General features: G+C 44.8%; 1 protein-coding gene across 16 annotated transcripts in view; it reads left to right on the top strand.

The window, feature by feature from the left end:
- Positions 1-13,571, top strand: part of LOC106565371 (CUGBP Elav-like family member 4) — a 104,850-nt gene that overhangs the window by 27,529 nt on the left and 63,750 nt on the right. For all 16 annotated transcript variants that reach the window (XM_045691569.2, XM_014132406.3, XM_045691567.2 and 13 more), the window contains exon 2: positions 4,235-4,317. In XM_045691569.2, the coding sequence (XP_045547525.1) occupies positions 4,235-4,317 (83 nt within the window). The remainder of the gene's footprint in view (positions 1-4,234; positions 4,318-13,571) is intronic.

The raw sequence follows: 13,571 nt of genomic DNA, 5'->3' as shown, positions 1-13,571 counted from the left end.
TGCGAATTGAAGGAATATGACAAAAACACAGAGAGATGAAAGATAAAATGTAGTTTTGCGTATTATTCTCCCAACTCGTATTGCAGTCTTGAAAGTGCCTTCTTATTTAATCAAGGGTTTACCTCTCTTTTTTCTTGGTAAATTTATTTGGGAAGCCTGGCTTCTCTTGGCATCCATGATTACAATGCAATGATAATACCAAGTCTCATGATCTCACATCTGTTAAGTCATAATTATGACAATGTAAAGTAGACTTCATGAGAGGCACTGGCTTAATTGATGCCAGCAAATCTTCAGTTAGACATCTTGCAATTGGAATCTCTTTTAACAGAAGAGAAGAGAGTTTGGCCACTTGGCAATAAAAATACTGTCACCGACGTCTTCTTCTCAAATCACTGGTAAGATTAATTTATATTTAACTAGGCAAGTCAGTTAAGAACAAATTCTTATTTACAATGACGGCCTAGGATCAGTGGGCTAACTGCCTTGTTCAGGGGCAGAACGACAGGGGATTCAATCTAGCAACCTTTTGGTTACTGGCCCAATGCTCTAACCACTAGGCTACCTGCCGTAGATGAAGAAAGTAGTGGTGTCTTTCCAACCCATCTTTCCTACTTTTTAGACATTGTCTCTTTCAATCCCTGTTTCCTTTCTCTCTCTCTCTCTTTTACTCCCTTCTGTCTTTCCCTCTTTCCTTCTCTCTCTCGGTGGGTGTGTGTCCCTTTAGGTCGGTGGATGTGTGTCACTTTAGGGTGTCTGCCGTGGTTGAGATAAGAGGCGAGTGTAGGACACAGGGGGATGGTGTTCACAGCAAGGTGATCTTATCTTCGCTCCCTTTCGCTCTCTACCTTTTTCTCTCTACCTCTCTCTATCTTTCTCTCACTACCTTTTTCTCTATACCTCTCTCTACCTTTCTCTCTCTCTACCTCTCTTTACTTTTCTATCTTGTCCCCCCCCTCTCTCTACTCCCTCTCTCTCTCTCTCTCTCTCTCTCTCGCTTAGCCTCTTTCTCTGCACCGCTTTCTTCTCCCTTCTCCACCCCCGCTTTCTACTGTTCATTTGCTCTTTCCCTTATCTTCCCCTCTCTCTCTCTTGCTCTCTCTCGCTTTCTCTCTCTCTCCCTTTCTCTCTCATTCGCTGCCTCTTTTCTTCTTCTTTCTCTTCTCTACACTGTTGTTGATTTGAATTTGTAGCATTGTAAAACAATGCAAGGCAACAAAAGATGAATGTCTATCCACTGCTCCTACCAGTGTGTGTTTTTGCCAGATACTACCTAGAGCCAGACACAGCAAGATCTGAGCTGAGCCTGACTATGACTGGGGTGTTTGTTGAGTGTTGCTTACTCACAAGTGTGTGTGTGTGTGTGTGTTTAAACTTTACTATCCATTTGAGTTCCAAAAGTCCTCACAAGGATAGTAAAACAAGGAAACTTTGACAAGTGCGGCCATTTCGGCAGTCCCTAAAAGGAAAAATTATATTTTAGGCTTAGGGGTTAGGTTTAGGGATAGGATTAGGGTTAGGGTTACAATTGGGGTTAGGCTTTCTGGATAGGATTAGGGTTAGGAGTTAGGTTTGGTTTTAGGGTTAGTGATTTGGGGTTAAGGTTGGGGTTAGGGTTATGTTAAGGGTTAGGTTTAGGGTGAGGGAAAATAGGATTTTGAATAGGAATACATTTTTTGGTCCCATCTTGGATAGTAAAACCAACGTGTGTGTGTGTGTTGTGTACCCCTGTATGAGCGATGTGTGTGAAGCCCAGGCTTGTACACACACACACACACACACACACACACACACACACACACACACACACACACACACACACACACACACACACCACACACACACACACACACACACACACACACACACACACGTGTTCCTCCTTTGGGAGAGGCAGCTGGCATGTAGCGTAACATGACAGGGAGGAGGTAGGTAGGCGGTAGCAGGCTGTCAGCAGCGAGCTCCCACTCGGGCTAATGAGCATGGCATTAATTAAAAACAGCAACAGGCAGAGTGAGCTCTCCAGCGGCCCGCCATCAGGCCAGCCCAGGGTTAAAGACACAGAGCCAAGCACACACAGCAACTGAGACCAGCTCCTCAGGTATACTAGCTAGCCCTACTCTTCATACATGCTGCAACTCGTCTGGCCCCCACTCTCTCTGCCCATAACATGTCAATATGTAAATAGCCAGATACAACAGATATTAATGATATAACTTAACATTAAAAAGGATGTTGACAAGTTGAATGTGAACAAAAGAATGAGAGAGGGAGACATAGAGCTAGAAAGATACTAGATCTACTCTTCAGGCATCCTTTTTTAGTTCTGTTGTTGACTACTGCCTGCTGTATTAAACCGGCGTTTTTAATGTTTACACAGTCTTTTTGATTAGAAAATACTACTCACAGCTCGCAGATGGCTTTTAGTTTGTTCATTATATTTTAAAACTGTGTATATGTACAGTCTCTAGGACAGTGTGAACTGTCTTTAGGACAGTCCTGTGAGGGGAGACTACCTGGTGTTTTTACAGTGCCCGAAAACATTCTGGGGTTTGAATTTGTAATAAACAGGCACAAACCAGAAACTTGCCAGAAATAAAAGATTGGAGAACTTACATCTTTGAGTCTTTGAAAGAAAGTCCAAGTCTAAATAGAAAAACAAAAAAGACAAAAAATGTCACGCCAATCAACTACTTATGCCTTGATGGCCAACTGCCTAATAGGCATCACCAGTACATTGTGTTAACATATTTTTGTTCATACATTAACACATTTTAAAGGAAATGTTTCATTTCATTTTCACTTCATGCTTTCACGGTAACGCATGTTACAAATTGACTGTGGGGAGAATGTGATGTTGAAGCGTAAACAGGCCCTACAAACAATATCTATTGGAATGTTTGGAACGTTTCCAAATGTCCTCTGAACATGGTTCCATGGTTTCTTGTGTTACATGTTCCTGTTCATGGAGGGTCTCCATAATAACATTCACAGTCAAAAGTTGGACAGTTCTAAATAAGATTCTCCTTAGCTAACACTATGTCAGCCTTATGACAGCACTACATAGGCTTCCTGTCAAGAGGGCCTGTGAGTGACATGTTCCTGTGGTTTCTCTTAGTTTGCCTGAGTCTCCGGCATCTCCCTGGCAGCCCCCTCACGTCAGCCCAGGTGCTAGGGAAACAGGGGATTGTGGGAACATATGGAGCAGAAAGAAAGACTGTCAGGGAAATGTCTGCCTTGTCACAGCAAAGTGAGGACCGACGCACACTGATGGTCGACTGGATAACTGCAGACTTGCAGGGAGAGAGAGAGAGAGGAGAGCCACATAAAATGTGACATGTTTTGGGAGAAAGTAGCTAGTGTAGCTAGATTAGCTTGCGCACGTTTATTAATCTCTGCCACACAAGAAGTGGTAACATGGAAAGGGAAAGTGTATAGTAAACTGTTTAGCATACATACACTGAGTATACAAAACAACATGAACACCTGCCCTTTCCATGACATACACTGACCAGGTGAAAGCTATGATCCCTTATTGATGTCACTTGTTAAATCCACTCAATCAGTGTAGATGAAGGGGAGGAGACAGGTTAAAGAAGGCTTTTTAAGCCTTGAGACAATTGAGACGTGGATTGTGTATGTGTGCCATTCAGAGGGTGAATGGGCAAGACAAAAGATTTCAGTGCCTTTGAACAGGGTATGGTAGTAGGTGCCAGGTGCACAGGTTTGTGTCAAGAACTGCAACGCTGGTGGGTTTTTCACACTCAACAGTTTCCCATGTGTATCAAGAATGGTCCACCACCAGCCAACTTGACACAACTGTGGGAAGCATTGGAGTCAACATGGGCCGGCAACCGTGTGGAACACTTTTGACACCTTATAAAGTAAACTCGATATTAGGATGGTGTTCCTAATGTTTGGTATACTCAGTGTATAGTAGGCCATGTAGGTAGCGTTTCGGAGATAATACTCTTTAGCTGCAGGCTTACCATCTCTCTCTCTCTCTCTCTCTCTCTCTCTCCTCTCTCTCTCTCTCTCTCTCTCTCTCTCTCCCAGGGACTGCTCTGTTTGTGTTAGTTTGTGTTCTTGGATTTTTGTCTCTGACGAGTTTGAGTGGTCTCCTCCTTCGCTGTCTCTCAGTGTCCGCCCCAGTATGCTAACGTCATTATCCTTTCTCTCCCTCTCCCTACCCCCTCTCTCTGTCTCTCTCTCTCTTTCGGGCTCTTTCTCTCAGGCTGTGCCTTCCTTACCTACTGTGCCAGAGAGTCGGCCCTGAAAGCTCAGAATGCTCTTCACGAGCAGAAGACCCTGCCAGGGGTAAGTTTACCACCACACTGTCATACTGTTTGTACTTTATGGCCCCTCAAGCACCTTAACATGCACCCAGACAAATAAATGTTAAACAGATTCCGACACGCATAAAGATCACACACAGCTAGGCACACACACACTACGCACACACCTTGCCACACAAATGTGTTTGTATTCAAAGGTGCCACACAATGTCTTTACTGTTGACATACTGTACACACAACAACACATGTGCACCACCCTCTTTTCCCGTTTGTTCTCCCTCTTCTTCTCCATGCGTCCCTCTCCCTCTTTCTCCCGCTCCCTCGCCTTTTCATTCTCCCTCTGACAGTCACACAAACCCACGGGGACAAACCACATAGCATCACATCAGAGCAGGCCTATTTATAGTTGCAGTGTGTGTTTATGTGTGTGTTCCGTGGTAGGGCCAACAATATACTGTAAATATACAGACAGTATATTTAACGTGTCTAACAACATTATATTTGCACATACAGAAGAAAGGAAACACTTGAGTAAATGAGGAATACAAAGTATATTTAAAGCAGGTGCTTCCACACAGGTTTGGTTCCTGAGTGAATTAAACATCCCATCATTCTTAGGGTCATGTGTAAACATGCCCAGTTGCCCATTATTTTGGCTACCATGGCTAGAATAGGAGATCTCTGACTTTGAAAGAGGGGTCTCAAAGGAGCAAATGGGTGTGTGTGTGCGTGTTGCGAATGTGTGTGTGTATGTGTGTATCAGTCACCAGATCGCAACCCAATTGAACACTTATGGGAGATTCTGGAGCGGCACCTGAGACAGCGTTTTTTACCACCATCGACAAAACACCAAATCTTTGAATTTCTCGTGAAAGAATGGTATCACATCGCTCTAATAGAGTTCCAGACACGTAGAATCTATGCCAAGGCGCATTGAAGCTGTTCTTGTGGCTCTGGTGGCTCGTGGTGGCCCAACGCCCTATTAAGATACTTTAAGTTGGTGTTTTCTTTATTTTGGCAGTTACCTGTATACCATACTGTATGTACAATATGACTGCAAGCAACACCTCCTACGCTATCTGGATCCAATGTATACTTTAATATATATATATATATTTTTTTTAACCCAGCACACTATGTTGCAGGGCTTTAACATTGTGTATCTGTGCCATATGTGTGTGTGTCTGTGTGTGTATATGTGTGTGTTGAGTTTTGATGCGTCTCTGTCAGGGCTCGCTTGGTTGGGTCTGTTCGTTTTTTAATGACGCCTCCAGGGAGGTTGACAGTCGCCATGTTGAGCAGAAAGCCTTTGATGTGAGTGATTATGACATCATAGATGTGCAGTGCGGAAGAGAGGAGTCGTGCGCTGCCTCTGCCGCTGTGGATCCTTCTCTCTTTCTCTGTTTTCATCCCCCCGAGCAGGAATGGCGCAGTCACACACCAAAAAGAAGATCAATTTAATATTTGGCCAAAACCAAAATGTGATTTTCCGTTCACACAGAAGATTTTGTCTTATTGAGTGTTGTTGTATGTACAGTACGCGGTACGACATCTATGTTATCAGTAAAGGGCCCTTTTTTAATGTAGCGATCCATACTTTTTGAAAGCTTTATAGTGACTAGATCAGTCTCCGTAGCTTCTGTAAATGTTGCGAGGAGACGGCAGTGGCGGCAGACGGCAGTGGCAGCAGCATCGGCGTCATCGTGGTAATCTTGAGGAACCCACAGCAAATTAATTTAATTGAAGTCACTACCCATCACCGTCGTTTAATAAGAAATGCTAATTAGCCAATCCCAGATCGGGCCGCCGGTGATTGCTTAGGTTTGTCGACTCATTGTGAATGCTAAGTAAACAAGTATAATTCTCTAGGACAGTTCTGGTATGAGCAGCCAACCTTAAAGAAGCAGAGGAGTCTGGGAGACGCGGTCTTTGAAGCCTTACAGAGGTGAAGACGGAGGAACACAACAAATGAGTTAATTAGGGAAAGAACAGGGACTTGGCGGAGAGATGAGAAAGGCAGTAGGACGTTTTATCCGCACTTTGCTTCTTCTCTTCTCTTTTAATCTAACTATCACCCCCCTCCCCCCCACCCCCCCCCCATTTTCGCTTCACTTGGCATCTTTCTTCTCAAAGTTGTTCCCTCGTGTTGGAAAGTTTTGAAAAGCAGTGTAGTGCCTAGCTCAGCCGATGCCCAGGTGACACCTAAACTGAGAGGATTTGGATTCCATAGTGAAAATACCCTGAAGGTGCTCCTTAAGGCACTAGGACTTGACATGATACAAGCACCTTGAAATGACTTATTGATATACCTATTGCAGGGATACTTAAATCGGGAGCTTGAGCCCAAGTCCACTGCTGATGTTCCTTCTTGGCCTTTAGTCGGGGACTGAATTAGAGCCAGGGGACCAGGTGATTGCACTTAACTATCAAGTAAACATGAAAATCAGAAGTGTAACTGAGCTTGAGCTCCAGATTGGATGTATCCCTGACCTACTGGCATATCTTAAAGTGAGAGTTAAGTTTTATTTTATTTTCGACTTCACTAGCGTGTTGACATTTTCTCCAAAGCATTTTAAAATTGTTAGCTGGTTATCTAGCAACATTCAGAATCTCATGGCTGGAATTTTTGGACAATGTAGCTATGCTATTGGAAATGGACCAGGCCTTTGTGTGGAATCAACTATGGTATACAGTAAACCACTAATTTGTATTTTAGTAGGACATGATAATTGTTTGTTTTTATGTATCATAGTCACTAGTGATTGACATTGATTAGAGTAGACTGTGTACTTTAATACACTACATGACCAAAGGTATGTGGACACAAAATCATCGTCATTAATATGAAGTTTGGTGCCCCTTTGCTGCAATAACAGCCTCCACTCTTCTGGGAAGACTTTCTACTAGATGTTGGAACATTGCTGAGGGGACTTGCTTCCATTCAGCCACAAGAGCGTTAGTGAAGTCGGGCACTGATGTTGGACGATTAGGCCTGGCTCGCAGTCGGCGGTCCAATTAATCTCAAAAGTGTTATTATTTCCATTATTCCTCCTCCACCAAACTTTACAGTTGGAACTATGCATTGGGGCAGGTAGCGTTCTCCTGGCATCCGCCAAACCCAGATTCTTCCGTCGGACTGCCAGATGGTGAAGCGTGAGTCATCACTCCAGAGAATGTTTTCCCAGTGCCTCAGAGTCCAATGGCGGCAAGCTTTACAGCACTCCAGCCGATGCTTGGCATTGCGCATGGTCATCTTAGGCTTTTGTGCAGCTGCTCGGCCATGGAAACCCATTTCATGAAGCTGAACGAACAGTTCTTGTGCTGATGTTGCTTCCAGAGGCAGTTTGAAACTCGGTAGTGAGTGTTGCAACCGAGGACAGATGATTTTTACGCTCGATCTTTACGCTCTTCAGCACTCGGCGGTCCCGTTCTGAGAGCTTGTGTGGCCTACCACTTCGCGGCTGAGCTGTTGTTACTCCTAGATGTTTCCACTTCACAATAACAGAACTTACAGTTAACTGGGGCAGCACTAGCAGGGCAGAAATTTGAGGAACTGACTTGTTGGAATTAATGTATTATTATTATATATATATTTTTTTTACCTTTGTTTAACTAGGCAAGTCGGTTAAGAACAAATTCGTATTTACAATGATGGCCGACACCGGCCAAACTTGGACGATGCTGGGCCAATTGTGTGACGCCCTATGGGACTCCCAATCACGGCCGGTTGTGATACAGCCTTGAATCGAAACCAGAGTGTCTGTATTGACACCTCTAGCCCTGAGATGCAGTCCCTTAGACCGCTGCGACACTCGGGAGCACTTGGGAGCATCCTATGACGGTGCCACGTTGAAAGTCACTGAGCTCTTCAGTAAGGCCATTCTACTGCCAATGTTTGTCTATGGAGATTGCATGGCTGTGTGCTCGAATTTTATACACCTGTCAGCAACAGTTGTGGCTGAAATACCCGAATCCACTCATTGAAGTTGTGTCCACATACTTTTGTATAGATAGTGTACTACTTCAGGATTTCACAGGTGCTGGCACATTATTAGGTTGCTCTTCCATTATCGTTATCTTTAACAGAAATCCATTAAAATTCCTTTTACAGAGAAGAACTTAACCAGAGGTCAAACCAATGCCAGACAAAAACTAAACATAACAAATGTTGCATTAGTTTATTCAAAGTGTGCGTCTATAAAATTATTCACCGGGGAGGTTTAAGACAGTTATAAAATGGGACCTGTCTCAAATGTGTACCTTTGGATGCCATATTTATGATCCTCTCATGTTTCAGACTCATACAACAGCATGATGCATCAGAAAGCATCTATTGATTTTGGCACAAGGCCTCCGAAGCAGGGGGTGAGGGAGGAGGAGGAGGAGGAGGAGAGGGGGCACGACTAGCCGGCACAGTGTGTGTACACACCTACGCGCAAATACTCGCTCAAACTCATAAACACACATTCTCACACAAGACGTACTATTACACTTGTGTAAAGCCATGAGGATTAAACACACATGCAGACACATACAGGGACAGACACACAGACTACACACACACACACACACACACACACACACACACACACACCACACACACACACACACACACACCACACACACACACACACACGCACACCGCACACACACACACACACAGACAGACAGACACGCACACACACACGACACACACACACACACACACACACACACACACACACACACACACACACACACACACACACACACACACACACACACACACACACAGTATTATAAATTGTATTTTAATGTTTAAGGACTTGGAGGACTAGTCCAAAAGAGGAATAATCAAATCAAATTACAGTGAAAGACAAATAGACATAGATCTTTCTCATACATCCCCACATAAACACACTTCATACATATGCATTTCTTTCTGTCACTCTCACACCCACCATCACTCTGCACACTGCACATTCTCCTCCACACTGAATAAGCAGCGTAACATACACACACAGAAATCCAGTGCCGACCGACTCACACTGTAATAAGTCAGATCACAAAACATACAATGTGAATCAATGAGTCATTTCAGAGTGTGTTCAAATACACACACAGCCCAGCACCGTTCTACCATCCCTCTTTTCCTCCCTCCCTCCCTGCCTTCCTTCCCTCCCTCACTCTTTCCCTTCCTGACACCCGTTTCAGCCCAGGGACAAGAAAACAGAAGAAAAAGAAAGGAAAGGTGGAAAGGGAGCTGTGTGATAGAGGGAGGGAGGGATGTAGGGAGGAATAGAGAGGGATGGAGAGAGAGAGAGAGAGAGAGGGTGAGAGAGGAGGTGTAGGCGAGGTGTCTCCATACCACTGATTTGTGACTGTTTCTTTTTTTCTCTCGAGGAGAGATAATGACTGGGTCCAGAAATCCATGGCATTGATTGGCTACATGACCCACTTTCATGGCAGCTTTTCTCAATAAGCCGCCTCATTGGTCAATAACTGCCTGGCTCTCTGGGTGAGGTAGGGGTTTTATGAGTGTGGCTGGGAGGAGAGAAGGGGGGACTAAGGGGGAGTGCACGTCTGAACCATGGCTGCATCCTAAATGGCGCCCTATTCCCTATATAGTGCAATACCTTTGACCAGAGCCCCATCTATTTATACCCTATGAAGTGCATAGGGCTCTCGTCAAAAGTAGTGCACTTTTTGCGGAATAGGGTGCCATTTGGTGACGGAGCCCATGTCTCAACTGTTGAAGCTGTGCGTTAGCGTTTTTCATCATGTATCGTGTTCTGGAGGCAGTTCTGCAGAGTGGTCACTAGCAAGCACAATCACAAAGTCCTAAAATATGATTTTAAACTGAACCATAACCTTAACCCTAACCACACTGATAACCCTAATGCATAACCCTAACCAAAATTAGACATATAAAAGCACATTTTTGTTTTCATACATTTTTACAATATAGCCAATTTTGACTTTGCAGCTGGCCTATCTAAGGAGAAATCGATCAGTTCTGCCTCCAGGACAAGACTCAATAAATATCAACCTGTGTTTAAGCTTCCTGTCCTCATCTTCTCACTTGACAGGACTTGAATTTGAATAATAACGTATTGCATTCATAAAAACGTTTTCCACTAGGTCCAAAAGAGCTTACATAACCTTGTTAAGGGGAGAAACTCACCCCGTCCACCATCACCAATGAGTAGCAACCACCTGGGTCAAGGATATGTATGCATACGGCCCATAGCCGTAATACTTAGTTTTATCCAGGGGAAGCGTTGGTCCTAAAGCTTATTTCCGGTGCCTGTGTGGTACGTGGTGCAACAGCTGGCCAGCCGTGGACAGACGTGATAATGACAACACAGGGAGCGGAGCGGAGGCGGAGCAGTATCAGCCAGGCCGTGGCTCGGCAGCTTTTAATAATTGATGGTGGCCTAGGCCCCGGATTGGGCAGTAATTGCATTACAGGTCACTTCTCAATAGCAATTTGTGAAAGTTGCGGTGATGTGTGCCGGGTGGCGATCAATAGGGGCTGTCCAGACTCTCTCTCTATCTCTCTCTCTCTCTCTCTACTGTATGCAGGCAGGCAGACTTTTTTTATCTAATAATGTTGTTTTTATATGTACTGTATGTAATATTCAGCTGCTAGCACAATATGACACGTGGTATTTTTCAATTCATGCATTTCTAAGCAGGTTATAATCACTATTCTAAAGTAGAACGGTTTCCTGTTTCTTCAGGAGAAACGTGGGCGTGTTCATCAATGTACATTAACCTGGGATTAATTGACAGCCCTCAGTTATCATCTACTGCACTGCTGATGCATTGATGGGTCATTCGCCCTCCATGGACCATCCTCATGCCAAACCTTCTACTTTTTGGTATTTGGTATTTTATTAGGATCCCCATTAGCTGTTGCAAACGCAGCCGCTACTCTTCCTGGGGTCCACACAAAACATGAAACACGACATAATACCGAACATCAATAGACAAGAACAGCTCAAGGACAGAACTACATACATTTTTTTTAAAGGCACACATAACCTACATATCAATGCATACACACAAACTATCTGTTGTTGTGACTGTTGAAGATGCATCTCCTTCAGACAGTCCAGCTTGTCTCACATCTGCAGGATGTAGGCAGCGATGCTGCTTGGCGCTGCCTTACCAGCCTCCCAGTTATCCTTAAGCATGTTCAGGGGTCCTCTGACTTGCCTACCTAACAACAGACACAAACAAGTTCAACAGAACTGGTCATTCCATTACATGTTGTTGTTGTTTAACCAAAACACAACTGATCGTTGGATGAATATCTTTAACTTGGTACACTGCGATAGCTATACTACTGATCTCACAATGTGTTGCTGTGATACTCTCAATACCTATTATGTCATGGGAATAACAAGGTAACTCAGGCTCTCATTTTGCCATCTCTTGAGTGTCCCAATGAGTGTCCCAATTTCACATCTCCCATGGGTCACATGTAGTTTACTTTGCCCTCTCCTTGGTGAAAAGAGAAAGTAAATGTTTTACTTTCTCTAGGTGCACTTACTTCCTTCTCTCTCTCTTTGGCTCTTCTGTGTCATACTGTACATGTGGCAATTGCTTTTTTTTCGGACTCTCTTTTTCGTTGCCTTAGAGAAAGCGATTAATTCCGCCCTCTCTCTTGCTCCCTCTCGCTCTTTCTTTTTCTGTCTCTCTCGCTACAATATCCCTTTTGCCCTCCCTCTCTTTGTCACACACTATCGCTGTGTCATCCTTGTTCTCTTTCCTTCCTGCTGCATCTGGCCCCCACTCTCTCTCTCTCTCTCTCTCTCTCTCTCCTCCTCATCTCTCTCTGCATTGGCAGGGGAGGAGAGGTGAGTAGAGGAGACAGTGGATTTTTCATGCTCTAGATACAGTGTGTGGGATGGAGTCATCGAGGGAAGCAAGGACGGGGGGGGGGGCAGAGAGTCCAACTGAGCATTTTGTGTGTGTGTGTGTGTGTGTGTGTGTGTGTGTGTGTGTGTGTGTGTGTGTGTGTGTGTGTGTGTGTGTGTGTGTGTGTGTGTGTGTGTGTGTGTGTGTGTGTGTGTGTGTGTGTGTGTGTGTGTGGCTGCGTGTTCACTCGCTTGTATGTGTGGGGATGTTTAGTCAGGCTGATGTCAAAGACATTTCCTCACCTTTCATCTCTCCTTCTTTATCTCTTTCTACATATATCTCTGTCTTTTCCTTTCTCACTTGGGCCTCATTTTCTCCGCTTTGCCTTTCTATTGTGCTCTGCCTTTTGCGCTGTCTGTACTGTCTGCTTGCTCACCTCTTGCATGTGCTTCCTGGGGTGTGACGCTGTTGAAAAGTCACCAAAGAGGTAAATTATGATGGGCCATCCATCACTGTTTATGGACTCTATGGCGCTGTGGAGAGTGTCTTTCTTCACTCTGCTGTAACACCCAGAACGTTCTGTCCTTTCCTATAACCTGGCTGGCGGTTCTGTGTGTGCTTTTCCAGACTGCCAGACTGCCAGACTGCGTTCAATGAGCCTTCGGTATACTATGCCCTGATACTGTATTCCACTGCTGCGAGCAGTGTGTGACAGAAAGAGAGAGAGAGAGAGAGAGAGAGAGAGAGAGAGAGGGGGGGGCCAGTGATGAACAAACACCATCGTAAATACAACCCATATTTGTGTTTATTTATTTTCCCTTTTGTACTTTAACCATTTGCACGTTGTTACAACACTGTATATATACGTAATACGTCATTTGCAGACGACACAACAGTGGTAGGCCTGATCACCGACAACGATGAGACAGCCTATAGGGAGGTCAGAGACCTGGCCGGGTGGTGCCAGAATAACAACCTATCCCTCAACGTAACCAAGACTAAGGAGATGATTGTGGACTACAGGAAAAGGAGGACCGAGCACGCCCCCATTCTCATCGACGGGGCTGTAGTGGAGCAGGTTGATAGCTTCAAGTTCCCTGGTGTCCACATCACCAACAAACTAGAATGGTCCAAACACACCAAGACAGTCATGAAGAGGGCACGACAAAGCCTATTCCTCCTCAGGAAACTAAAAAGATTTGGCATGGGTCCTGAGATCCTCAAAAGGTTCTACAGCTGCAACATCGAGAGCATCCTGACTGGTTGCATCACTGCCTGGTACGGCAATTGCTCGGCCTCTGACGGCAAGGCACTACAGAGGGTAGTGCGTACGGCCCAGTACATCACTGGGGCTAAGCTGCCTGCCATCCAGGACCTCTACACCAGGCGGTGTCAGAGGAAGGCCCTATAAATTGTCAAAGACCCCAGACA

Source organism: Salmo salar, chromosome 12, assembly GCF_965601325.2.
Source record: "Salmo salar chromosome 12, fSalSal1, whole genome shotgun sequence".
Taxonomy (NCBI): Eukaryota; Metazoa; Chordata; class Actinopteri; order Salmoniformes; family Salmonidae; genus Salmo; species Salmo salar.
This window is presented reverse-complemented; position numbering and strand designations above follow the sequence as displayed.